The sequence below is a fragment of the Gavia stellata genome, chromosome 5 (genome assembly GCF_030936135.1).
Source record: "Gavia stellata isolate bGavSte3 chromosome 5, bGavSte3.hap2, whole genome shotgun sequence".
NCBI lineage: Eukaryota > Metazoa > Chordata > Aves > Gaviiformes > Gaviidae > Gavia > Gavia stellata.
Genome location: NC_082598.1, coordinates 29,537,290 through 29,563,310, shown reverse-complemented (window position 1 = coordinate 29,563,310; position 26,021 = coordinate 29,537,290). Strand labels below are relative to the sequence as shown.

At 40.4% G+C, this 26,021-nt stretch overlaps 1 protein-coding gene across 1 annotated transcript in view; it reads left to right on the top strand.

The window, feature by feature from the left end:
- Positions 1–26,021, top strand: part of TEC (tec protein tyrosine kinase) — a 31,277-nt gene that overhangs the window by 937 nt on the left and 4,319 nt on the right. Inside the window, exons 2-13 of the mRNA XM_059817463.1 lie at positions 14,711–14,812; positions 15,809–15,890; positions 17,454–17,582; positions 18,875–18,915; positions 19,364–19,545; positions 20,491–20,556; positions 22,301–22,355; positions 22,545–22,624; positions 23,184–23,317; positions 24,554–24,628; positions 25,396–25,567; positions 25,732–25,948. Of these exons, the coding sequence (XP_059673446.1) occupies positions 14,711–14,812; positions 15,809–15,890; positions 17,454–17,582; positions 18,875–18,915; positions 19,364–19,545; positions 20,491–20,556; positions 22,301–22,355; positions 22,545–22,624; positions 23,184–23,317; positions 24,554–24,628; positions 25,396–25,567; positions 25,732–25,948 (1,335 nt within the window). The remainder of the gene's footprint in view (positions 1–14,710; positions 14,813–15,808; positions 15,891–17,453; positions 17,583–18,874; positions 18,916–19,363; positions 19,546–20,490; positions 20,557–22,300; positions 22,356–22,544; positions 22,625–23,183; positions 23,318–24,553; positions 24,629–25,395; positions 25,568–25,731; positions 25,949–26,021) is intronic.

Below are 26,021 nucleotides of genomic sequence, written 5' to 3'. Positions count from 1 at the left end.
GAGCATTCTCTACACTCTGGGAAGCCATTCAACAAATAAACTTAATGGAGACAACTTCTGCAACCTCTTGTGTTGGCTGTCTTACCTCTCATGAAGGAAGGGGGTACAGGAGAGCTAAGGCTTGCTAAGCATGTTTCTCCACCAAAGCATGTGCTTGCAGCAGAATTGAGCTAATTTCCCATTCTCCAAGACCACAGTGGACTATTGTAGTTCCCATTCTCCGAATATAGCTTGGTCACAGTCGAGGATTAAGAATGAGATCACAGAACCCCAGAGTGGTTGAGGTTGGAAGGGACCTCTGGAGGTAATCTGGTCCAACCCCCCTGCTCAAGTAGGGCCACCTAGAGCCAGTTCCCCAGGACCATGTCCAGGTGGCTTTGGAAAAATCTCCAAGGATGGAGACTCTGCAACCTCTCTGGGCAACCTATGCCAGTGCTTGGTCACCCTTACAGTAAAAAAAGTGTTTCTTGATATTCAGGAGGAACCTCCTGTGTTTCAGTTTGTGCCTATTGAATATTGTTCTGTCACTGGACACCACTGAGAAGATCCTGGCTCCATCTTCTTTACACCCCCCTCCTTCAGGCATTTATATGCGTTGGTAAGATCTCCCCTGTACCTTCTCTTCTCTGGGCTAAACAGTCCCAGCTGTCTCAGCCTTTCCTCATAGGAGAGATGCTCTAATCCCTTCAGCATCTTTGTGGCCCTTTGCTGGACTCTCTCCGGTATGTCCATGTCTCTCTTCTTCTAGGAGCCCAGAAGAGGACACATTACTCCAGGTGTGACCTCATCAGTGCTGAGTAGAGAGGAATGATCATCACTCTCGGCCTGCTGGCAATACTTTGCCTAATGCAGCCCAGGATACCATTAGCCTTCTTTGCAGCAGGGCAAATTGCTGGCTCATGTTCAACTTGGTGTCCACCAGGACCCCCAGGTCCTTTTCTGCCAAGCGGCTTTCCAGCTGGGTGGCCCCCAACATATATCGGTGCAGGGGGTTGTTCCTTCCCAGGTGCAGGGCTCTGCACTTCTCCTTGCTGAACACCATGAGGTTCCTATCAGCCCGCTTCTCCATCCTGTCAAGGTCCCTCTGGATGGCACCATGACCCTCTGGCATGTCAGCGACTCCTCCCAGTTTGGAGTCATCAGCAAACTTGCTGAGGGTACACTCTGCCCCTCATCCAGGTCGTTAGTGAAGATGTTGAACAGGACTGGACCTGGGGTTGAATAGGACCCTGGGGTACACGACTAGCCACTGGCCTCCAACTAGATTTTGTGCTATTAACCACCACGCTCCAGGCTGTTTTCAATCCACCTTGGAATATGAATTTATGTATTTTTACTGACAATGGAGTTAAAATACTTACTTATTTTAGAATGCTTCCCCTTCCTGGTGGATCTGTCTGAGAAGGGATTTAAGCTGTCGGTTTTATTTGCAGTGAGATGGAGCAGGGCTGCCTGTAGTGCCTTCAGCTGTGGAGGCAGTAACTCCTTAAAATGTTCTAGCCTGACATAAAGACTGTTGTGGTGAAAATATACATTACACCTACGCTAGTCCAGCAGTTTGCTGCTGAAAGAGGCAGGTCTATCTCCTCCCTGTCCTAGCCTTTGCAGGCCTCCTCCATCCACTTGAATTGGTCCTGGCACTTCTTGGAATCCATACTGCTCTGAAAAGACTTGCTAATCAGCAGATAGATATTTGATCTGGTTTTATTTTTGCTGGGTTAGTGTTCTGCTGGGTTAGCAAGCTGCGTTAGCTTGGTGCAGGATCTAACAAGCGCCAGAGGCAGTACCAGGTGGTGGAGGAGGACAGGATGCTCCGACTGTTGACATCAGCAGGTTGTTAGACTGGCTCAGCCATAACACATAGCTTTCCAACCTCAAACCCTTTTCATTTTCACTATTCCTCCTACTTTAGATTCTTTTAAACATTAATCAGCATTTTATTTTATTAACAATATTGTTTGAAAATAATGAGCTCTGATCTTAGAGGGGCACATTGCATATTTTTGTCAGCAATACTTGGTCTCTGTTTGGAAAAAGAATAAAAATTACTGTGTGACTAAGATCTCTGTGACACAGTGGTAGTTATTCCTTTGTGTCACTGGGCAACTGAAATGGAAAAAGTTTGGGGGTTTTATCAGTTTGGGTTTTTTGTTGTTGTTTTGTTTTTTTATTTAAGCCAATAATGGTGGCTGTAAATTTGTATTTACAGTAAGGCAGTTGTATATTCTGGCTGAAGTAATTTATATAGAAAGAAAAAAGTTATTAGAGATTAAAATAATTCTGGCCCCTGTGAATAGTTGGAGGTTTATTGCTGAAATAAATGTGACTACTCTATATTGGCTGAATTTAAAGATACGACAGATGAAAGGAGAGGTACAGACTGATCTCATTTCAGGCTTGGCAATATTCAAAGTCCAGATTGGTAAGATAGGCATGGAAATCCCAAGCCAAGAGGATCCCACACCCTCATTTTAATCACATAACTGCAGTGGTAGCGTCTGCCAAGGGTGGCTGAGTTCTGCTCTTTTAGGCAAGTATATGATTCCAAGTGTGGTCGTTGGCCAAACTGAAGTCTTTTCTTGTTTTTTCCATTTTAACTTCTATGGGAATTCAGTAGAGAGAGTTCAAGAAGAACCCAGGGTTTGTGGTCACGTGAATAGTCATACCACTTCTTTTTAAAAACAAGATTAAATCTTTTTAACCAGATTAGTCAATACTCAAAGTGTGGGCAAGTCAGGATTGTAAATAGGACAACAGAATTAGATTCTTAGTATGTCTGGTGACAGAAGTGGAACATTTGTGACAACAGAAAGCAGTCAACCATAGCAAATGTTGTTCTTGTAAATGCTGCTGAGAGATTTAATTGACCCTGCTGTGTGCAGCCAGGGGTGAGGGATCACTTGCTCTTTGACCAGAAACCACACATTATAGAACCACTTTTTCTCTATTTTTTATTTTCTTTCTGTCCTATGTCTTGACAAAGTGCCATATACTTACTTGGAGCCATAAACGATTATCTCATAAACATGACTACTAGCAACAGGGTAAAATCTTGTTTAACCTTGCTCATTACCTATTTAAATATTTTTATACGTGCTTTCAAGCAGCTCAGGCACCCTGTCATGGTACAAAGTGCCTACAGTGAAGCTGGAGCTGCACTGCTGCCATGAGAAGGAGAAATGTAGCTTCTGCACTTAGAAATATTGCTGGACTGTAAATGGAGGAGGTGTGTGAACTATTGATGAAGCCTAACTACAGAATCAGTAAAGAGGCTGAATTTCAAGACTGATTCCAAAGCACAGAAACCTGATGAAGGAGAGTCCTGGTTTAGATCACCTGTGCAAAGCTCTACAATTATGAGTAATGTCATGGGAAACTTATTTTGTGTAGGAAGCCAATAGGACCATGGCTTTTATGGCTTGAGTTCTTCTGGGCATTATGCTGTTTGGTAAAAAAAGGGTGATGTATGACCTTAAGGTTGGTTAAAAACGTGGACATTAAAAAGCTTGAAAATAAAGATACATCAGGAGCTGACTTGCCTTAAGCATCACGGAGATGTATTTTTAATGTCAGAAAAGAGGAATATTCTGTTTAAGCTACAGATGCCTTCTGGTTGTGGCTTTTTTTGGCATAAATTCTGTGAATTAGTAAGTGTAAATTTTGGGGAAATGCCATTATTGCACTATTGTGCAATATTGGGCTAACAATAGTTACTCAGCCTTTTATAGGCTTGTTAATGTTAAAAGTTTCATGAAGTCTTTAATGGTTTATCAGCTGTCATTGTTGGAAAGAGTATTTTGTGTCGTCTTTTCCTTAACGTTGCCAAAGTGGCTGATGACATCTGAATGTGATGGATTCCATTTGTAATGAAGACAAAAATTCATTGTAGTAAGAAATAACTGAATCAGCCTCCAAGCACAGAGTACTGATCATGACTGTATAAAAACAGGGAAGAAGTAAAATATCTTTCTGTTCTGAGTATGGAGATGTACTATAAAACTGAATATGCTATAGTCAGAAAGACTTAAGATAGGTACAATGTTCTCAAATATGCATTGTAGACTTACCGAGCCAGCTTTAAACAGATTTATGTAGACAGCAGTAACTATGGTGGTTTGGAAGTGGGAAGTAGTAGGCATTTTTGCATAAACTGGCCTTTGCTCTTGAGGACTTCTGCACTATGCTTACTGGTGTCAGCTGGAGTCATTGATTGTAGTGTAACTTCTCCAGGTAATCTGGTTGTATAGCAAAGGCATGTAGTGTTCTAATGAGGAAACACTACCATGAAATACTTTATTAGGAAATCTTTTTCCAATTTTGTGTGGTTTTAAAGCTCAGCATACTACTTCAGGTGTGCTTCTGTTCATTTTCCTGAACAATTTTCTTCTAAGAAATAAACAAATACTAATTTGTAGGAAATTAATAAGCAAAGTTAAGCAATTTGGAAATAACCTGCTTGTCTGAAAATAAAATATTTAATGCAGCAATTAAAAAAAACCCAACACAACAACACACAAAAAACTCATTTGGAGTGGGTTTTTTTGTATTTTTGACCAGCAAAAACTTAGCTAAAGTTTTAGTACGACTTTTTCAGAATTGCTAATTTCATCTTGAAGGGAGTGCAGGTTTGAAATCCAAGGAGGCATTTGTGGAAATAACTTCACATATGCATGGGCCTAGGTATGTTTGGCCATTTTCTGTCAGAAGTGGCCTCATATCTTGCATATACAACTTGAAATGCTCTGGAGTTTATTTTCAAAGGTGTGGTGCATTCACACTTTCAGCTGACTCTGTTTGGAAAATCAAACCTTAGTGTTTATTTAGGAGTCCACCTTATCACTGAAATTGGAAATACTTCAGTAAATATCAGCTGAACAGTTGTAACGGAAAGGAATACTCGCTTTACAGCTCTACCAGTATGCCTGGTGGCTGGTGTCCCATGGTGCAAGTGCCCCACACACTCCTTTGCAGAGTGGCTTAGCTGCTGCAAAGAAAAGCATCTTTTATTCCTCTTGAGTTAGCCAGCAGGACAAACCACACAGAAAGAGAATTCAAGCTATTGCGTCCACCAAGTACTCTTGGTTTATCCTCTTTCTCCTTGTGTGACAGTAAGTTTTACTGTTGTGAATTCTTTCTCAGTGAATGGTCAGAAGATGTCTGTGAACTGGGAGAAGACATTAGGGCAGTCCAAAGGCCCTGACTGGAGCGGGCTTACTGCTGCCTTACAGAATAGCCATGATAGCAGGTAACATGTATTTCACACAAGTTTTAGTTAGCTCATGCTGACAGGGCAGCTCAGTTGAACTAGAAGTGCCAACAGACTAGAGGTTTTTGCTATAGATGGCCTTTTAGGTAAGGGAAATTCTTTGAGATGAAGGCAAGATAACAAACGTAGGTGTTAAAGTACTTCTCGTCACTGGAGTAATTGAAAGGAGCTGGTATGCGCAAGTGAGATGTCCTGCTAGTTTGCTGGTTTGAAAAATTTCACATTGATGTTTCTCATGAGTGTGGTGCTTCCACAGAGCTGACACAGATCCAGTCATAATTTGATAAATTGTTATCAATGTACGGACTGTAAGTATACTCATATCTATTGGAGTTGTCGAATGTTCCCTTCCACTCTAGTATTTCTCTCTCTCAGCTTGCTTAGCAGTGACAGTCTTCAGTTTGAAGGTGTGTGGTTTGGTTACTGTCCTCCCACACACAGCGTGGTGTGCTCACATTAACCTTTCCAGCCCACAGCAACTTGCACTGACATTGGGTACGAAGCCGACTATGAGCTTATGAACATGAAATTGCTTTAAGCTTTAGCATCTTTATTGTTTGCTCATGTTCGCTGTACGGATTACAGTTTACAGCAATAAATGGTTTATATTGGATTTTGCATTTTCCAAAGTTATAGGCTAAATCCTGGTCCCTATGTTTACCTTGCATGTGTTTGGGTGAATGGGGGTCTGTGGTGTTAGAGGGAAGACAAAACGGGGGAGAGTCTGTGCTGCAATACCCGTTAGCTCTGGAGGGGCTGCACAGAGGATATTGGGGTAGGCACAGCACTTGCCTATTTATGAGTATGCAGAAACCATTTGCTTCTACAGAGAAGGCAAATAATAGCCCCAGAGGGAAAACATTAAGGAATCTTATTTAGAAGGATGCTTCTGTGAAGTGAAGGAGAAGGTGGCTTTCTGATGAGCTGATCTTGGGAGGTGCAGAGTACTCTTGTCTTCCCTGGCAGTAGTGGCATTTGCCATCAGGGTCAGACTTCTGTGAAAACTGTCTTGCATAAACAGAACTGTTACAACTAACAAAAACCCACCAGGATATAAATGAAAAAAGCAGAATAAAAACGTGAACATTTCTTGGGGATTGCTAATTTTGAAAGTCTCTTCCTAAGGAAAAAAGGTTCTTCTGCAAGAGTTGTATTTGGCTCTTGTAATTTGAATAGAGAGGAGACAGAAGCTACTGAAATTACTGTGGTGATATTTTAAGGAAGGAAAAATAACTTTAAAACTCTGGGCCCTACTCTAAAGCTGCAGGCCTCAGGGTAAAATTGTGTAGCTTCATTGCAATACTAATCTTGTGCAAATACTTCCTTTGGAGTGTAACAACATTGTAGAGTTCCAAAAAGTTATGCTAGTTACTTTTCTTTTTTAACAGAAGATCAATGTGTTTTGATTCTACTGTTGTTTATTCCTACAGTGTTTATCCTTTATTTTTTTTAACTTAATTACCCTGATTTATATGGTTTCCTTAGTCATTGCATAGGTAACTTAATGCTTTACATAAATGAAAGCACAATTTAGTATTAAAATGCTTCTGATCACTTCACTGATTACTCTTGTTTTTTTAATGCAGGATAAATACCTTCTGAAATGAGTAGATTGGCAGAGCCTTTTTTTTCCCAAGTCATAGGTAGTAACGATAGAGCTTTCTTAAAATAACTTGCAAGTTTGCACAATAACTTTATTCCAGCTAGACCTGGAAAAGAACGGTGAGTTGGCTCCTGTTTCCCTTCTAGGAAACAGAAGTGGAGATATATATATAAAAATAAAACTAAAGATGTTATGATTAACTTGTAACAGTGATTTTCACCATCAATTCTATTGCTGAGCAAGTACAATGATGTATTTACAAGTTATCCCACCTAGAATGATGCCTGGCACATCAGTTTGGATAGACAATATTGTGTTTGTACCTCTTATGAAAAACTGAAGAGTGAAAATACATGATGGAATAGAGGGCTTTTCAAACTTCTTCACAAGATCTATATTTAAATGCTAACTCAGAGTATGAGTAGCCACCCTTTCTGGTTGTATGATACCTCTATAATGACTACCACCATTGCTTTTACACATCAACAGCATTAGGAAAATAGTTAATTTTAACTTCTTTTCTTTGCACTTGATTACATAGAAATCAAGACGGAGAATTAGCAAGTGACTTGATGATGGCAGATGACTGACCAATGGGTACTCTTCAGGTTGTAGTTTGTCAAGCAAACTTACAGACATCTTTGTTGAGATAGCAGTGCCTGTGTTGTGATTTCTATATATAGATTTCTTTGCTCAGCTAGAGTAATGGGATTGTGAGAGATCCATCTCTGAGAAAAAGCAATATAGGAAGCTGAGTCTTGCTTCAAGTAAATACACAGATGTAAAAATTATCTAAGCCATGTTATATTCATATTGATTTAATTATTTTGTGGTGGCTGCTAGTTCCCCACAACAGCACTAAACACTTGTAGCAAAAACCCAGTCCTTCTGAGAAGCTGTGTATCAAAGCATAAGATGCGCCAACAAGTGAGTAGAGACATGGTGCAAAGCATTGATGAGATGTGACGGTAACCAGGAGAAGTTTTACCGTAGATTAGTTAACTATACCTCTGTGGTATGGTGGCCTGGGGAAGAGGAGGGTTAAGCCAGGACAGTAGCTACCCACTGCTTAGAGCAAATATAGTAAGGAGGCAGCTTTGCTTTAGTAAATGAGGTAGATCAAACAGTAGGAATTAATTGTCTAAAATACAGCTCCACATAAAGTTTATCAGAATTTTGAGCTATTGAGGTGAATGAATGAGAACACTTTGTTCTGCAGCAAAGGCTCCAGAAACCTCATGGGAGGAGCAAAAAGGAGTCAGGAGGAAAGCAGCTGAGAGAATCCGAGAAGAAAAATCTTACAGAGAGGGTCTGGGATAGATGGTCTACTAAAAGCAGTAGCCGTTGGCATTGGGAACCATGAAGCTGGTTCATGGCTTCTTTGTTCCTGTTCTGCTCCTCCCCCCAAGTTCAGGAAAATAATTTTTTAAAATAGGCAGAACTACTGTATTGATGATGATCCAGAAGACCCCAAATGTTGGCTGAAAAACCAAGAGAAGATGGATAACAGTAGGCACAGCTGGAAGAATTTTAAGCAGGTGCAAGTGAAAGCTGTTCAAATCAGAGAAATAATTCAAAGGTATTCACATGAATGGAGGCAGCTTAACTGATGCACAGGAATACTCACTTGAAAAGAGCAAGTCATAAAGAAACTTAAGTTGTAAAAGAAGTTGGTTATGTTGCAGTAATGAATCCCTGTTCTCTATAACATCTACCAAAAGAAAAGTCTGATATAAAATGAGGCTCTGCAGTAATTATCTTTCTAGAAAAATGTTGATGTTTATGCGATGGAACAAATTAGACATAGTTGAAGTTGAAAAGTGTAGGTTGTAGTTGTTGAGGCACTGACAAGGCATGGATAAGAATATTTACCTTATGACTAGACAGGAGTGGGTGAGTCTTAAAGGTGTTAAGAAGGAAGAGCTGGAAGATAAATGAGATCCTGGAAGGCTAGAGAAGGCCTAGTTTTACGAGTACAGAGGAGAAGCTGAGAAACTGTAAGCTATGAAGATAATTTCCAGAAAAGTGCTAGAAAAAACAGGCTTATTGAAAGTACCCGGAAGGTACCGAAATTGCACATCGGCCAGCAAAGATTTGACAAGAACCAACAAAAAAAAAAAAAAAATCTCAGGCTTATCTACGTTCTTTCTGCCATGGGTTAACAAGTCTCGTGGGTAGCAAAGAAGCAGCAGATATCCTGTGTTTTCATTCCAGTAAGGGTTTTGACACTGCTGCATGAGACACTTTAAGATGTCAGTGTTAGAAATGACCTATATAAACCTCTTGCAAATCTGATTGCAGAACACATGAGAAACTGGTACAGTGTTCAGTAGGCATCGGTGGCGTGTTTTCAGATTGAAAGACTGTCGTGAATGTGGTGTCCTGTCTTGCATTTCAGTATTTTCACTAGTGATATTGTTGCTTGTTGAGTTCTCAGGTGACGCAAAACTTGAAGGAGCTGCAAGCATTTTGGAAAACAAGTCTAGAAATCAGTGGTATATTGGATTAGGTATGTGGTAGGTTTGGTTGTTTTTTTATTTTGTGTAGAATGTGATTCAGTGTGGACAAGTGCAAAAGGTAAAAGTTTAGGCAGGAATACTGAAATGTTCAAATATGGAATGGAAATAAGTAGCTAAGTGTCAGGCTGTCCCCAGCAGGACTTGGGTGACAGGGTAGTGAATCATAAGCTGGATATGCATCAATGAAACCCTGTTGCTGTGAAAAAGGCAAATGTTACATTAGGATGAATAAATGGGACTGTGAATCCTTACAATCTGATAAGGCATCAGCTGCAGTGCTGCATCTGGTTTGGAGTAATAAGTTTCAAGGAAGATGTGGACCTGCCTGTGAGATTCAGGAACAGTGGGAAGGATGAGGTTCCCAAAAGCCTGGACTGTGGGGAAGGGTTGGTGGAGCAGCAAGTGTTTAAAGAGGGGAGATGGATTGGTGATGGACAGGAATCTTCAAAGACAACAAACCCCTCTGCTCTGTAGCTGTGGACATCTGAACCTTGAAAGAGCAGGTAAAGCAGCTGGTGCCTTGGCTAGGTGACCTCTTGGGTCCTGTCCGGGGGCTCTGGTTGCTCACCTGTGATGGCGGTGGACTAGGGCCCTCTTCCCTTCTTGGGTCCAGTTGTCAGAGTCTAGTGTTCAGACAGCATGAAGGCTGTGTTAGAGGGGTAGCTGAATGAAAGGTGTCACTCACCCTACAGACAGAGCGATGACCCTGAGAGGGGAGAAAACAGGGCAGAAATGCTACAACTGGGCTGGCAGAGTCAGAGCTCTGCGAGGACTTAACAGAAAACTGGGAAGAGAAGATTTGTCTCAAAGAGCCTGAAGCTATGTGCTAGTTATTTTGAAAGCTGAAAGGTTGTAGGTAACGTAGGGCCTGATATGGATGGAGGCCTGGCTGATTTATTTTGTGTCCTTTGCTCTTATTTATAGTGCTGCCTTATGTGATTGCAGCAATGTATCGTAACTCTAATTGTGTACACTTGACTGCCTGCCTGTCAATTGCAGGAGAAGAGTAAATTACAGATAATGCGTTATTCTTTTATAAAGTATTTTTGTATTTTATATATTTTATATTTTATTTTTATATAAAGTATTTTGTGGGACATGGTTTAGTGGGCATGGTGGTGTTGGGTTGATGGTTGGACTTGTTGATCTTACAGGTCTTTTCCAACCTTAATGATTCTGTGATTCTGGTCATGGTTAGGAAGTTGCATCAGTGCTACTACAGAGAATTTCTTTTTGTCCTTTTTGGTCTCTCCAGTGCTGGTGGTTGGCATATGCTGAGCAGCCAGGCCGTGGTCAAGGATTCTTGGTCTCCTACATTGCTGGACAGGGTTTAAGACTTTCTCCTTCTCACTTGTGTTTGTATTTTTTTCCCCTTGAAATTCTTCCCAAGAGTTGGATCTTGGATCAGGTCAGCCTAGATCAGAATAATAATCACCTCTCACTTTTTATCCTGATTCTAGCCATTTTGGAAAGGTGACTAGATATACTTGATACTTGCTTTTCTTAGAATAATAATTAAAAAAATCAATTGAAAGGAGACAAAGCATTCTTCAACATATCTGACACTGGAAAATAAGGGGGTGGAAAATGTGACCATCTAACACCCAGCTACAGTAATTATATTTGCATAATCAGTAATTGCTTGGGTGAAAATGCCTCTCAAGAGGGAACTGCAGCAGTATCCAGTGCTTCTTATTGCTAAATGGCAGTGCTATTTAAAAAAAAAAAAAAAAAAAACACAACAAAAAACAAACCCCCAAAATGAAAACACCCTTACATTTGGCTTTGGAGCATATTCTACCAGAGGAGTTCTCTACAGGGGATGTTGGGTTAGCCAGACTTTTCTGAGGTTTTGTCAAGTTGCAGAGCAGCTCCATAAAAGGAGATGTCAGTAACGCTGAGATCTTCTATACTTGTAAAAACACAAGTTCCATGGGTCACATGCTGATGATCTCAGGATTTCCTACATGGGGATAAGCATGGGAGAAAGAAATAGTATGAACAGCAAAGAGAGACAGACAGCATGGGTGAGATAAAATCTAGCTATTTCTTGACAGCTGGTCTGACTTCTGTGTGTTTTCCTTGAGTTTTTTTCCAAATGGAATGTGCTTTGTATAGTTTAAACCCCCAACCCTGCTTTTCTGAGGGTAAGCAGCACAATGTATTCATCAGCAAAGAGGAAATACGCTGGAGAAACACTTTATCCGATAGTGGGAATAAGGGCTTTTTAAGCTGTAAATCTACTATATTCAGCAAAGGAGTAATTCCAAGTGTACAGAAGATGAGCTGTTTGATTGCATACTTTTCTAAAACTTAGATATCTCTTGTCTTCCTGTATTATAAGATTATTTTTTAAAGGAATTGTGTAATCGTATATTTGTTCCATATCTGACAATGTAGGTCTAGTGTTATAAGTTCTTGATATTACTGTCTTATATGTTAAATAATAGGAATAGTTTATTTTTTTTGCGTTGCATGGAAACAAGACTTACTGCCTGGACTGGCCATCCTCATTGTGAACAAGGAGTAGGGCTTCTGAAACTGTAAATTAAGTTTTTGAAGCGTAAGCAAGTATGAAGTACATATGGCATTTTGCATTTTGAGAAGCTTTGTACAGTAGTTTCTGTATAGTCACTTCCCTTTTGTTATTTTCAGCAAGCAGATACATTTAAAAAAAAAACCAACTCCGCAACCGTTAGTATTTTTATGCCTTTATTACTGTTCTAACCATGTTTCCTTCTATAGGCCTCCCTCTAGAGGCATATATCTATCTTCAGAAAAGGGGTGGACCAGCTTTGATAGGTCCCTTGTGTTCACTGGCCTGTGATTTTTATTTATTTATCTATTTTTTCCCCAGATCCTCTGTTAATACTGTTCAGTTGAGACAGCATTCATGAATGTGCTGGTGAAATACTATTATTTCTACAGTGATTCTAACCTTTTTCTACTCAGCCATCTTCCACCTCCAAAAACAACCGTGAAAAATGTCCCTCTGCCTCCTATGGTTTGACATTGCATAATTAGCCATTCTACTAATTTTGTCTCTTTGTAGCAGAGGTCACTTGTTGGAAAGCGTGGTTGTGGATGGATTTCTTGTGGCTGGCTCGTGCCTGCACCTCTAATTCCCAACCACTTCAGGGCTTGAGCTCTCCCTTAATTCTGCATTTCATGTCTGCTGTACACCTGGGTCTAGAGCAAGCCTTTTGGCTTGCAGAATAAATGCAACACAATGATGGTGTGCAAGGTATCCCATTATAAAGGGAAATCATTTAAGTAGGGAGGGGAGAGAAATTGCAGTGGTCTTATTAGCATTTTTCTTGAATCATTCTTTCCTGCTCCTGTGCCCCTTGGTTTAATAGTGAGAAATGCTGAGCTAAAACACAGCTGCACACCTGACAATTTGAAGCCTGCTGGCCATTAATAACTGTTGCTTTTGATGCAGTCTGAAACATGAATGGAGCGGTGCATTTGTATTTAATTTCACATATGTAAGGTGTTTTTAATCTGTAAAGTATGCAAAAATAGAAGAATCTTTGCTGATGTTAAGCTTAATTTGTTGGATTGAGTTGTAAGGTGGGTCAGCTTTGAGTTGGCTTATTTTAGCATCTCGTGTTGAAGCAAACTGACCCACCTCAAATCATGAAAGTGTACAAAGGGACGACATAGGAAATATGATTACTAGAATGATGTGCTCTGTATCAGGAGGTTTGCTTTGTTTTCTTCCCCAAAAATCTTAGTTGATTATCTTGTTGGATTCAGGTCCTTTGTCCTCCTGGCAGATGTGTGCTCCTTTTGAGTGAGCACTCACTGAATGCCAGAATTGATATGAAAAATCTCCGAGTCTTGGAGGAGAGGCAGATTCTGAGAAATTAATAAAGCCTTTTCCTCTAAGGAATCTGGATAAAAAAACCCAATGCATGTCATCTCTCTCTCTGTCCCACAACCTCAGTTAACCAGCAGATGGGATCCAAGCAATATATGGGTACCCCACCAGACACAGAAAGCTGGGTAGATACATTACAGAAGTGGCAAGCGTTTCTTCTTCTTTGTATGTTGTTGTGCAGGAAAAAAGACCTGGAGAGGCATCTTCAACACAATTACGTGGAGCGCTGAAGTCTGTGCTTCGTGAAAAAGTGCATCTCACTTGGATCCTCCTGTTCTGCCTTGGCTAATCTGGCAGCCCTGAAGCTGCCAGGCCTGCCACACGGTGACAAGGAGAGGGAGAAGCAACACTTGCTGCTGTATCAAGTGTTGTAGACTTCAGTAACTCAGATTTTGGCATTTGCATGAATGTATGTTTTACTTTAGGCAGTCAATGGTCAAGTAAGGGGATACCATAAAATAAACAGAAAGACATAAAATGATTTTTTGATCAAAAAATCCAAGGTTGCATACTTGGTGCAAATTATTTTTCAGCATAACATGATCTAGCTTTGTAGTACAGCTCATGGTAATGTTTATGATTTTGCTTTTTTTAATGGTTCTTTAAAATGCCTACTTTTTTTCTTTTTTGGAGGGGTTTGTTTTTTCTGGTGTTAAATAACAGTTACAGCTTTATCTGAACTTAGTTCCTGTCAGTCTTCCTGATGCTGACCATGACGTGCATGAATTCTTCATGCACGTTTTTCTGTGCCTGTTTTCTTCGTAACAATATACGTAAGAGACAGAGTGCTAAATGTATTTTAAATGCTGATGAAACTTCCATGTTTTCCATGGGTAGTAACTGTTGTGTTTCTAGGATCAAATCTTCTCAGATGTCTGTGCTTTTGACATTGCTTCTTCTGGCCTTCTGCTATCCTTGGTCAAAGAAGTTCCTTCAACACAGACCCCAGCTTGGCCCGGGGATGGGTTTCACCCCCATCTTCTGCATCCTGCCTCAGCACGAACTCTGGAAACATGGTGAAACATGGTGGGAGCACTTCAGCAACAGAGTGAGGGAGCAGATGAGATGATGCATTGGCACCTAGTTTCCTCATCGGTTTTAATTATAATTTAAAATCGACAAGGCAGAAGCCTTCCTTCATCTGTACTCAAGTTATTTTTTGTAAAGAAGAGTAGATTAAGCCTATGATTACAGCTGATAAGAAACTTTCTGTAGAAAGAAGTGGTACTTTTAACTGAGCAATTACACTGTTTCTGGGCACTTTCACCAGAGTAGATCTTTATACCCTCTCTCTCTCGTTTTTCAAATGACTTCTGCAGTTAAAGCAACATCAGTGTCATGAGTGGAAAAGAAAGCAAGAAGTCTCTGATGGGGAAACCAAAAAAGAATTAGATAAATTGGTTATTTTACATAATGGGTTTTTTGCTTTTCTTTTATAGAAAAAGTACAGAAAAGGATCTGTGGATATTTCAAGGATTAAATGTGTAGAAGTTGTTAAAAGTGATGGTGTTATTCCCTGTCAAAATAAATATCCATTTCAGGTATGTTCCTTTTATATAAAATATGTAACTTACAGTGCTCTTTTCAACAGCGCCAAGCCATTTGGATGTAACTTGCTTGAAATTACTGTCACTTCTAAATACTGAGCCCATTCTCTGGCTCTCTGGGGCTGTGTGGGATTCGGCTCAGGATCAGTGATGAAAAATCATCCCCAGCAAGCTCTGTTCCCCCTGCAGTCCCCTCTCTTGGGAGTTGTACCTCGTTCACTTGGTCTTTTTCTTTTACCCCACACTCTCTGCTTGGGTTTTGCCTGGAAAGTGCCTTGTCCTGGTCTTTCTCCAAAACAGGTTAGCTGGCAGCCCATTTTCCTGTCTTTGTTCTTTCACATTAAAATAAGTTTAATTACCATTAAATTATATAAGAATAAGAAAATTAAGATAAAATTTGTTGCATTTTCTTCCATTGCGAGCTTAATGGAAATAAACACAGAAAACAAAGTGCTTAGAGGGGAAAAAGAAATGTTTAGATATGGGGGGGGGGTGTCAGCTGCTGTGCCTGCTTATGATAGAGGGAATGGTTGGAGTGGAGGGGGGCAATACTTGCTTTCCGCCAGTACAAGCAGTGAAGACGAAGAAGGCAGGAATTGCCCCAGAGCAGTATAGAATCACAAGGAGTTACTAAATGGCCGGGAACAAAGGATGTCTGATTATGAAATAGCTTTAGCAATTAAACTGAACTGTTTTTAGAAAACACACAGTGAAGAATGAACAAAGTGAAGTGTGAAACAAACATTTTTAAGGAATACTCTCAAGATAATGTACGATTACAAAAGCCGCCTTTATTCTACTGAAAGCATCATATATGAATACTAAACCCTAATAACCTTTTCCCAGTTTCTGCATTTCATGCCTGAGTACACTAATTTTGCCAAATGTAACAGTCATTTGTTTTGTTCTGTTTCCTTTATTTCCTGAGGAATAAATGAATGAATATTACCAGGTGAACGTATTTTGATTATTTATTTTTCCCCTCTCCAGGTTGTATATGATGCTAATACGCTTTATATTTTTGCACCAAGTGCCCAAAGCCGGGATCAGTGGGTGAAGAATCTGAAAGAAGGTAATGGAAATTGCTCATACTTAACACTTGACATACGTAGATACCTTTACTTGAGCTGTCTGGCTGGGATGGAGTTAACTCGGTGCTGTGTTTTGGATTTGTGGCCAAAACAGTGTTGAAAACACACCAGTGTTTTAGTTGCTGCTGAGCAGGGCTTGCACAGCGTGGAGGCTTTGCCTTTTTCTCCCTCTGCCCCCGCAGCGAGTAGACTTGGGGGTGGGCAGGAGGCTGGGAGGTGACACAGCCAGGACACCGGACCTGGACTGACCAAAGGGATATTCCAGGCCATATAATGTCATGCTCAACAATAAAAACTGGGGTAGAGGAAGATGGGGATTGGGGGTTTTTTGGCTTCCGTATTGGTCATTGCTTAGAGACTGGCTGGGCATCACTCTGCTTTGTGGGAGATGGTGAGCGATTGCCTTGACATCACTTCTGGTTTTTTTCTTTTCCTTTGGTTATTAAACTGTCTTTATCTAAAGCCACAGATTTTCTCTTTCCATTCTCTCCCCTGTCCTGCTAGGTGGGGAGAGTGGGTGGGTGACTGTGTGGGTGCTTAGCTGCTGACTGGCATCAACCCACCACAAGCTAGAAAAATAAAATGGTAAAACTCCTACTGCGTGTATCCACTGATTTTTATTTTTATTGGGCCAGCTCATCGTTTGCATACATAGCATGTGATAATAGGTACTGGGAGTATCAAACACCCAGACTGATTTAATTTGTGAAGTCCAACTGCAAGCAGAATTTGACTCTATGCTTTTGCACAACATGTAAATTGTCATAAAGCTTATCCAAGCTCGTTAATGGCATCACTCAAAAGTTTTGTTTGAATGTAGCTAGACAATATTGTGAGCCTTAGACAGATGTAAAATGACAGGAGGCATCGCCACTGAGATGCAATCTCATTAATGCTATCATAGTGAGTAAGGATTTTCTTTTTTTTTAAGAGCTTCTTAATTCTTTCTGCCACCATCAAATGCTCACACTAATTGCAGGGGCTCTGTAAAGTAATAAGAAAGAATTCCTGGGCTGGGGACTACAGGGCAGGGAATAAACTCTGAAACTCAGCAAGCCCATAGGATGGGGTAAGGAGCCTTTCAAACCTAACACAGACATTGTGCCATAGAATAGCGATAAATGTCAGCTATCTTTCCCTCCAGAACACTATTTGTAGTGGAAATTGAGTGACTTGCAGCAGTAGTAGAAATAAAAGGGGCAGGCAGAGCCCCCAGGGCTTTCACAGCTGCCTGACTGCTTTACAGGGTGCAGGCAGGTGCCTGGGTCGTCTTTTGTGGATGCACCAAACGCCTATCCCTGCTGGGGTGGCCAGCTTAGGCAGGGAGTATTGCACTCTTTTCTGGAATAAAGTCATGTATTATCCTAAAAATATCCTCTACTATCATTGTATTGCCTCCATGTAAACTTGCAAGAAGCAATGCTATAGTAAGGCCAAGCAAAGATTAAGCTTCATGTCAAAGATATGGTAATATTTATTAAGAATGGCCCTCTAGCAGATTTTTTTTAAAAATCTTTTAATGTATGCTCTTTTTCTTCTTGTAGAAATAAAGAACAACAGCAATATAATGGTAAAATATCATCCTAAATTCTGGACAGAGGGAATTTATCAGTGCTGCAGACAGACAGAAAAGTTAGCACCTGGCTGTGAAAAATATAATCTTTTTGAAAACAGTAAGTACATATGTTTTCATATTAACTTGTTTTGGCATATTTTTCTGCTTTTTTATATGATAGTGTCATCAAATTGAATACCATAGATATTAGGGAAATTCATAGAGCCGAGTGTATTGTTAATACTGTGCCTAAAGTAAATCAAAATGTTTATTTCATTTCCAAGCATTTTGTAAAAAATATAAAAGCCAGTGAATCATCCTCCCAAAAAATGTTTAGAAAAAGCTGAAAGGAGTCATAGAGGCTGTGGAATTTATTTTTCACTTGGTTTGTTTTTCCCATCTGAAACTTATTTGACCAAGTGTTTACCTCGGACCGAGGATAAAACCTGATGGTGAAAAAGATTCAGCTAGAAATCCTTGCCAGCTCTTCAGTTTTAGTAAATAACTTCTACATACCCATGTACAAGAATAATAATCATGTTGCATTCGGTGTTACTGCAGCAGTGTAAAAATGATACAAGAAGGCTTAATTCAGTCCTGTGTCTGTACATACATTATCTTAGATGTTTGTACATGTCTGTATGCTGAATGAGCCTGGATGAACCATGAGTTCCATAGGCACGTGCATCTTCCAGCATCCAAATCACAGGCTCCCAGTGAAATCAGCAGTGCCTGGATGCTTTCCTACATCAGGGCCTTAAATGGGAGCGGTGGGGACCTGTGGATTTAGTTGCATTAAAAGACTTGAAGAATAAACAGTGGCTTGTGGTCGGCCTTCTTTGGCAGGAAGATGTAAAACCTGACATATAGCTCAACCTTTTAAGTGGAAAAAAGCAGCACAGGAGAAAAAAAAATACTCTTGGACCTGAGAGAATTAATAAAAAATACATGCAACATTTATGCCTTATTTAGCAAAGCAAGAGTCAAGGGAGTATAACTTTTTTTAGAAGAACAGATGTTAATAGGACCAGACCATCAGATTGTGGTGACACAAACACTGCTTCCTTTTTATATACTCTTTGTTTATCTCTATCCCTTTTTTATTTCTTATGTATTTCTGCATCTGAGGGCTGGTCCAGGGATATCTGTCGCATGCTCTTGTGTGGCACAGGTATTGCTAAATCCTATGGTGAATGTAACCTGCTGGCTGATTTAGGATGTGTTCGCAAGAATATTTAATCAATGTTTTCCTAATGCCTAATTGGAGCTGTTGTTGCTTCCTGGCTTACTAAGCTATCCTGAAGGCTAGTTAAGATCTTAAAACCTTATCTGAATTTAAACCTTTTATTCAGTTTTTAAATTTATAGGTAAATGGATAGACACAAATCTCTTCCTGTGCTCTTTTTCTAGGTGTAATGACATTGCCCTCTCCAATGCCAGAAAAAAGTGTGGTAGGTAGTGTCTTTAAAATATTGAATAGATAATTGCTGTTTTTTTGAGATGGCATTTAGGCTTCCTGTGATTCTTTCCATATCTTACAGCAAAGGTCTATTTCTGTATGCATTGCTGGGCATCATGCTCTATCTCAGGGTGGAAGAAATCCCACTGAAATTTAGCTGCACCTATTAGCAGTATTTGTGCTGCTGGTGGGAGAGGGGGTTGGAAAGCAAACACTGGCCGGCGTTGCCCTTTACTGGCAGCTGCAGGGCTGCAGTGCGAGCCAGCCCCATGGGCAGCTGCCTCCTGGAGACGACACAGCTCACTCCTGTGGCAACCCAGGACTATCCCAGCTTTTGCCTCTGGGATGCTCGGGCTGGTTTGCACTGGGGTGATGGTAAGGGTGGGTGGGGTGGAATAACGGAGCAGAGTGGGATGATAATGATGTTGGGTTGTTTTCAGCGAAGGCCTCCGCCACCTGTTCCTCCAGTTGAAGAAAATGGCAACGAAGAGGAGGAGATAGTGGTAGCAATGTATGACTTTGAGCCTACGGAACATCATGATTTAAGATTAGAGAAAGGTGAAGAATATACAGTGATTGAGAAGAATGACATTCACTGGTGGAAGGCGAGAGACAAATATGGGTAAACATGAGTTCCTTCTTTTCTGTTATAAAGTTAATAAGGCTATTTCCATGTTGTAGTAGTTTATATTGACTATGTGTCAACAAATAACTGTATTAGACCCCACTTTGGACCCCAGCCCTGAAATCTCATCCGTACCTTTATTCCCACATGGAAACCAATTTTTAGAAGTGTGGTTCTCAATAGATTTTGGGGCCTGAGTGCAAAGATGGTTGCAGAAATGGAAGCTTTTACAATTATATTTCCTGTCAGACTTCATGGTTTCCCAATTAAAGCATCAGACAGCCTGCAAAACCTCGCTAGACTGGTACAGTAGTCCTGCTTCCCTGGGGAATGGCTCGTTAGGAGCAATATGGTTAACACTTAGCTCAGCAGGCTCAGACTTCCAGACTTGAATAATCATCATCTTATTAAATAGCTGTATTATTAGGGGCAATCTCTGAATGAGTTGAGAGTTGCAGTGAGATGTCTTAATGACTACAACTTTACACTCCCTGGATTAAAATTTCTCCCTATGGTTTTAAAGGTGAAAGTTTCCATACTTCAATATTTATCAGGTCCCTGTTGCAATACGTTAGGGGTAATTGCGAGTTATCAGGCCGTGGCAGGCTCCAAATGTATTTCCAGTGACTGGCTGGGACCTCTGAGCGCAGAAGTGACAGAGCAGCAGAGGGTTGCTCTTCTTCACCCCTTCTGCTGGTTTTCTTGGACACTTCTGCTGCCCGTGTCACTTCTCTAGGTGCAGAGAAAGTTAATGTGGAAAATTAGTTTCTGTATAATCAGCAGTAGAGTGGGTGGGTCGGTAATAAATAAGTGACAGCAAGGGACCTCTGGTAATTAGCAGAATGAAACACTGTCTTCTAGGCATGCAATTTTATGTGTTTTCACTCAGATTATATTTTTATATATATATAGATAGATATTATTATTTTTTTTTTTTTTAAGAAAACAAGGATATATTCCAAGCAACTATGTAACCGGAAAGAAGTCAAACAACCTTGATCAGTATGAGTAAGTGAATATTTGAATTAAAATCTGGAAGATCTGTGCTTTAAGAATGACAATGTATTTTTAAAGTTTTGAAAAGTTATTTACATACGATAGCAATGATCTCCGAGATGAAACTTAAATATTTGAAATAGGCATATATTTTTTCTGATTCTTCTCATTGACTTTGCTGTGATTTATAATGTAGAGTCAAGTCAGTGAGATGGCCATCACGTATGTAGTTTTTAGACTATTACTATAAAGCAGAAAACACCCTCCCAATTCTCTGATAAACAAAGGGAAACTTTAAAGGAAATTTACTCATTATAAGTGTGCTGAATTTTTTTTTTTAAGTATTAAAGTGACATGTTTGTCCAAAGTGTGTGGCAGTAAGATAGTAGAGTAGAAAACAGTGGAAATCATTCAAAGTAAACACAGAGATTACAGAGATTTTCAGAAGTCACCTCTAATTTTCTTGAAAAATATATCACTTGGTGCATTTTAAGTAACTTATCAGCTATAAAAGTATAGGTTGTTTTTTTAAGTGCTTTTTCCAGTTGATGTTTAATTATGGAGTACTTATTTAAGAACATCAGGATAAAATTTAACACTGTAGTCTCCAAGCCTGTTGTTCTTGATTTTAAAATTTCAGTACAGCATAAACTGTTGTGCCTGGGAACTTAAGACATGTTTCATGACTTTTAGATAAAATGGAGCTTTGAGGCAATAATTAAAACCAGTTTACAAAACCACATTAGTAGCTCCAGAACTCTACTCTCAGCCATGTATGGCTTCTACTGCTGTGTTTGGACAGAAGGTAGAATTTCTCCTGGGATTTTGCCCTCAGCTTTCCTAGAGGGAATTACTTGTTCTTTGTTGCTTTTTCATCTTTGAGGCTCTTGTTAAGAGCCCTGACCCACTCTGGGCTGGGATGCAGGGCTGGTGGAAAGGAAAGGAAGGAACTGGGCTGCCTTATCTGGTCCAGCCACTTTGTGCCTTACCACCCTGGGGCCGTAATTCTGAGTCACTGCACAGTCCAGGGAGGATTACTCCGGGACATCTACCAACTGCAAGAGACCACTATCTCTGGAACAGCAGAACTTGATTAGAGGCTGCTGGGCCACTTCCCTTCTCAGTTACCGCCGTGACAGCATAGCTCAAAACAATTGCACCACACCATTTGAGAGCTGTGTGTTTTTCCTTTTTATATTATTTGCTGCAGCTGGCTGAAATGTCAGCGCTTCTGTGGCTGCTTTAACATGCCCGTGCAGCACCGAGCTCAGGGATGTACAACCATGACATTTAATTCACTTTCAACCTCCTCTTCGGTAGGTGGGTCCTCGCTGGAAAATCAGAACCGTGAAGTTATTGAATGAAATAGCAGTCTAGCAGCCAGCTCCGCAGGTGGCTCGACCCGTGTGCAGGCAGCTGCCTCCCCAGGGCTGCCAGCCTGCCCTCGGGCTGCCATTCAGAGCAACTACCCCCATCAGCCTGTGCGTGTTTGAGAAGTGCTTTTCCTGAAAAATTAGTTCCGTTACCTGAACTTTATTGGCTTCTGTGGGATCTCACTGGATTTGTTGCGGGACATTTTTATGGGATAACTGCACAAAGTAATAGAGACTGGTTTTGGTACATTAACTAAAGTTCAGTTGTTGACCTTTTGTTATTGTAAAATTATTGAATCTGTAGCTTTGTAATACTTTGCTTTAAGCATCTTACAGAAATCACGCACTTTGCAGAAGTTTTGGTTACTGATGTTGTGTTGCAGGTGGTACAGCAGAAACCTGAACAGAAGCAAGGCAGAGCAGCTCCTCAGAAACGAGGTGACCACAGCAGCCTTACAGTATTAACCATGAAATTCGCGTAAAGTAGCTTCTTTTATTAAAGCAAGTGCTTATTTGCTTATTAAATGCTTATTTAAAAGCAAATGCATGTGCAAATCACAGAGTGAGTGGAAGAGACATGCAGCTTAAAACCACTTGTACAAAACTGTCGCTGTGCTTGCATTTTAGGATAAAGAAGGTGGTTTTGTGGTGAGAGACTCAAGTCAGCCTGGCCTGTATACAGTCTCCCTTTATACAAAATTTGGAGGGTGAGTTTCTGTGGCTGCTCTGCACACCTTGTCTCGTCCGAATCCATTTGCATCTGTCTCCATTCCATGGGCTGGAGGAAAGCGCAGGAGAGAGCTCAACAAAGAAATGAGGGCTGCTGTGATAGGAGAGATGGGTGACTAAAATGAGCTTCTTGACTCCATGGTTAGGTCACGTTTGGTTTAATCCACCGTAGACCTGAACCTCCACCCAAAAAAGGACATCTTGCTCTCCCACCCCGTTTGGTCTCTTTCCTCCTGCCAGCCCAAGTGTTTGCATCAGTGTGTGGTGAGCTGGATCGGGGAGCTTACTGGGCTGAAAATTAACCTTTTATGGGTTAATCTTCAACTTGGTCTGAGCACTGAGATGAAGGCAAGTCACCAGCACTCGGGATCTTTGATATTCATGCTGTTCCTGAAGCATGTGACATTGGGCACCTGCGCTGGCCCTTTCAGTTTCCTTTTCCTAGTCAATGTAATCCTTTTAAAAAATTCACAACAAATGACGTTGTATTATTACTAGTTGTTGTTGTTGTTATTTTTATTGTTGTTATTTTTCCAGAGAAGGTTCATCAGGAATAAGACACTACCATATAAAAGAAACAGTGACGTCACCAAAGCAGTACTACCTTGCAGAAAAACATCTCTTTAACTCCATTCCAGAAATAATTGAGTATCATAAACATAATGCAGCAGGTAGATGAATTGGATTTTTTCTGTCACTTAGGGTTGGTTTGAAAAGGAGTGTAAGATGTCTTAAGGTTTTAATGAAAGTTTTTAGGTTTTTATAGATCCTTCTTTTTCAGGGAAGTAACGAGACACTGTGTTTTCACATTTTTTCAATATAGGCAATCATTTGAAAAGTTTTATGTTAAAAAAATAAAATATATATATATATTGTTACTGTCCCCAGAGTAACAGAAGAACAGCTGTATTGAGTCAGGAAGAATCATTCATTTAGCTCCACATTGTGTCTCCAACAGCTGCTTTGCCTATAACCTACAGCAGATGGATAGGGATGGTACTTCCCCAGAGTATTCTCCAGGCATAAGCTTATTTTACCTGCAGGTCACCACCACTTAAAATGATCTTACCTTTCCATATAGCAAACAGATGAGGAGAACAGTAACATGCTGTTCAGGAAATCCCTAAAGATGAGTTTTTGTAAAGGTTAGATACTTCAGATCTATGGCTGATGCTGGTGTCCTCCCACTGTATGATAGGATGGGGAGAATTTAGGAATCAGGTTCAAAGCACAGATACTAATACAGAATATTTTTTCAAGTCCAGTCTGTGCATAAATTTCCCTCATGAGCTATATTTTCCAGATGTTTATATCAAATTCAGATGACCCAGCATTTCCTAATGATATTCTGGAAAACGCCTTTCTGGAATATATGCTCCAAAACATAACCCTGCTTTTCATTTATTCTAACTGATTTTACTACTTGTTTTTAATTGCTTCCTTGCTTTTACCTTATGGTGTATCAAGTTCTGATAAGATTTGAGGAGAATATTCAGCTAGCATGCAACATTTATTTTGTATATGTAAAATCCCCATGTGAAACTGGTGGGATTTCTATGTGTGCAATAGAAATGATCAAAAGTAACATTGAGAGTATACATTTTCAATAGTCTTTCTGATCTGAAGGGGATCGTCAGCCTTTGTTGATGCCAGCATAACTGTAAAGCATAAATACGTATGCATTTATATCCATCTCTCACCAATAAAGAAGAAGCAACAAGTTAGATGCAGTGGGTGCTCCTGTACCTCTCGTAGCCACTTTGAGTAGTCAAAACAATGCAATAGCAGAAAATACGGTCAAAGCTTATTGTTAATCAGTGTTGAAGTTTGCAATGAACAACTGGCTCATTTGCTGCCTGGTGCTATTTCAGAAGTAAACTGTCTCTTGAATTATCTCTGAACGTCAGGTCTTGTTACCAGGCTGCGTTACCCAGTGACCCCAAAGAAGACAACAGCACCAACAACGGCAGGATTCAGCTATGGTAATTGCATGTTATATTAATCTACACATATCTTTTCCCATGATTTTATAAATGTAAGTTGCCACGGTATTTTCTAAAAATTTTGAATAGACCTAATTTTTTACTGTGATTGCCTATACTAACTTATGCGGGTCCAAGTTGTACCTTGGAGACCCTTGCTCAGAGGATTGGCATGTAAAGGCATCATGGCTGGTGGTATGTTTGTGGTGCCAAGGGCAGCAGCGAGGAGAGGCAGAATGTGACACCGGTGCTCCAAGGGAATTTGGCATCTTCCTCCATGCTTTTGTGGACACCTTGAGCTGTGCCTTTGGTTCCTTCATAAGCCTCCAGACTTCTGACTCAACCTTGGCCCTTTGCTCTTTGTGGAGGGGTTGCTTTTTTTTTTATAAATTTGGAATAACCTGTTTTAAGCATGGCACATCAGGTGACATGAGCAGCTGCTATGCATTGGCACAACTTTCTATGATGGCAGCTTGTTGAAATCAAGTCTGATAATACCAGTATGTAATTACTGGCCTCAGGAAAGTTTGAGTTTTGCCTTCTGTGTTGGTCAGGAGCTGCTTAAAGGTCACGTCTACCTAAAAGTTTGTTTGTTTTGTGAGATATAGAAGTGCTACATTTTGAAGTTAATTCTAAGACATTTTCCCCCTAAATTCCTGATTTGCTAGTAATCCAGTTTCCCTTTCCTCCTCCCTATCACCTACCAGTTCAGTATGTTCATTAATACAGCAGTCATGGGCTCTTGTTTGGTTTGTTTTGTTTTACAGAGAAATGGGAAATTAATCCCTCAGAACTGACGTTCATGAGAGAACTGGGGAGTGGTCTGTTTGGCGTAGTGCGCCTTGGCAAGTGGAGGGCACAGTATAAAGTGGCCATCAAGGCAATTCGGGAAGGTGCGATGTATGAAGAGGATTTCATTGAAGAAGCTAAAGTAATGATGTGAGTTGTGTGCTCGGCACTTTTATTGCCAGTTCTAGGCCTCCGATGCTGTTTACTGATTATAAATAAAACACTTCGGGCAGGTGGTATTTTTGCAGTTTTGTGGGGTGGAGAGCTAGCACTGGGTGGAGGAAGTAATAACGACATGATCTCAATCTTTTCAGGAAGCTAACACATCCTAAATTAGTTCAGCTGTATGGTGTGTGCACACAACAGAGACCTATTTACATCGTGACGGAGTTCATGGAGCATGGCTGCCTTCTCAATTACCTGAGACAAAAGCGGGGAGTTCTGAGTAAAGATGTCCTGCTCACTATATGCCAAGATGTATGTGAGGGAATGGAGTACCTGGAGAGAAACAGCTTTATCCACAGAGACTTGGTAACATCCCATTAGGCAATACACTCATCTTTGAAACTTTTAGTTTTGAGCTTACCTATTCCTTTTTGAAACA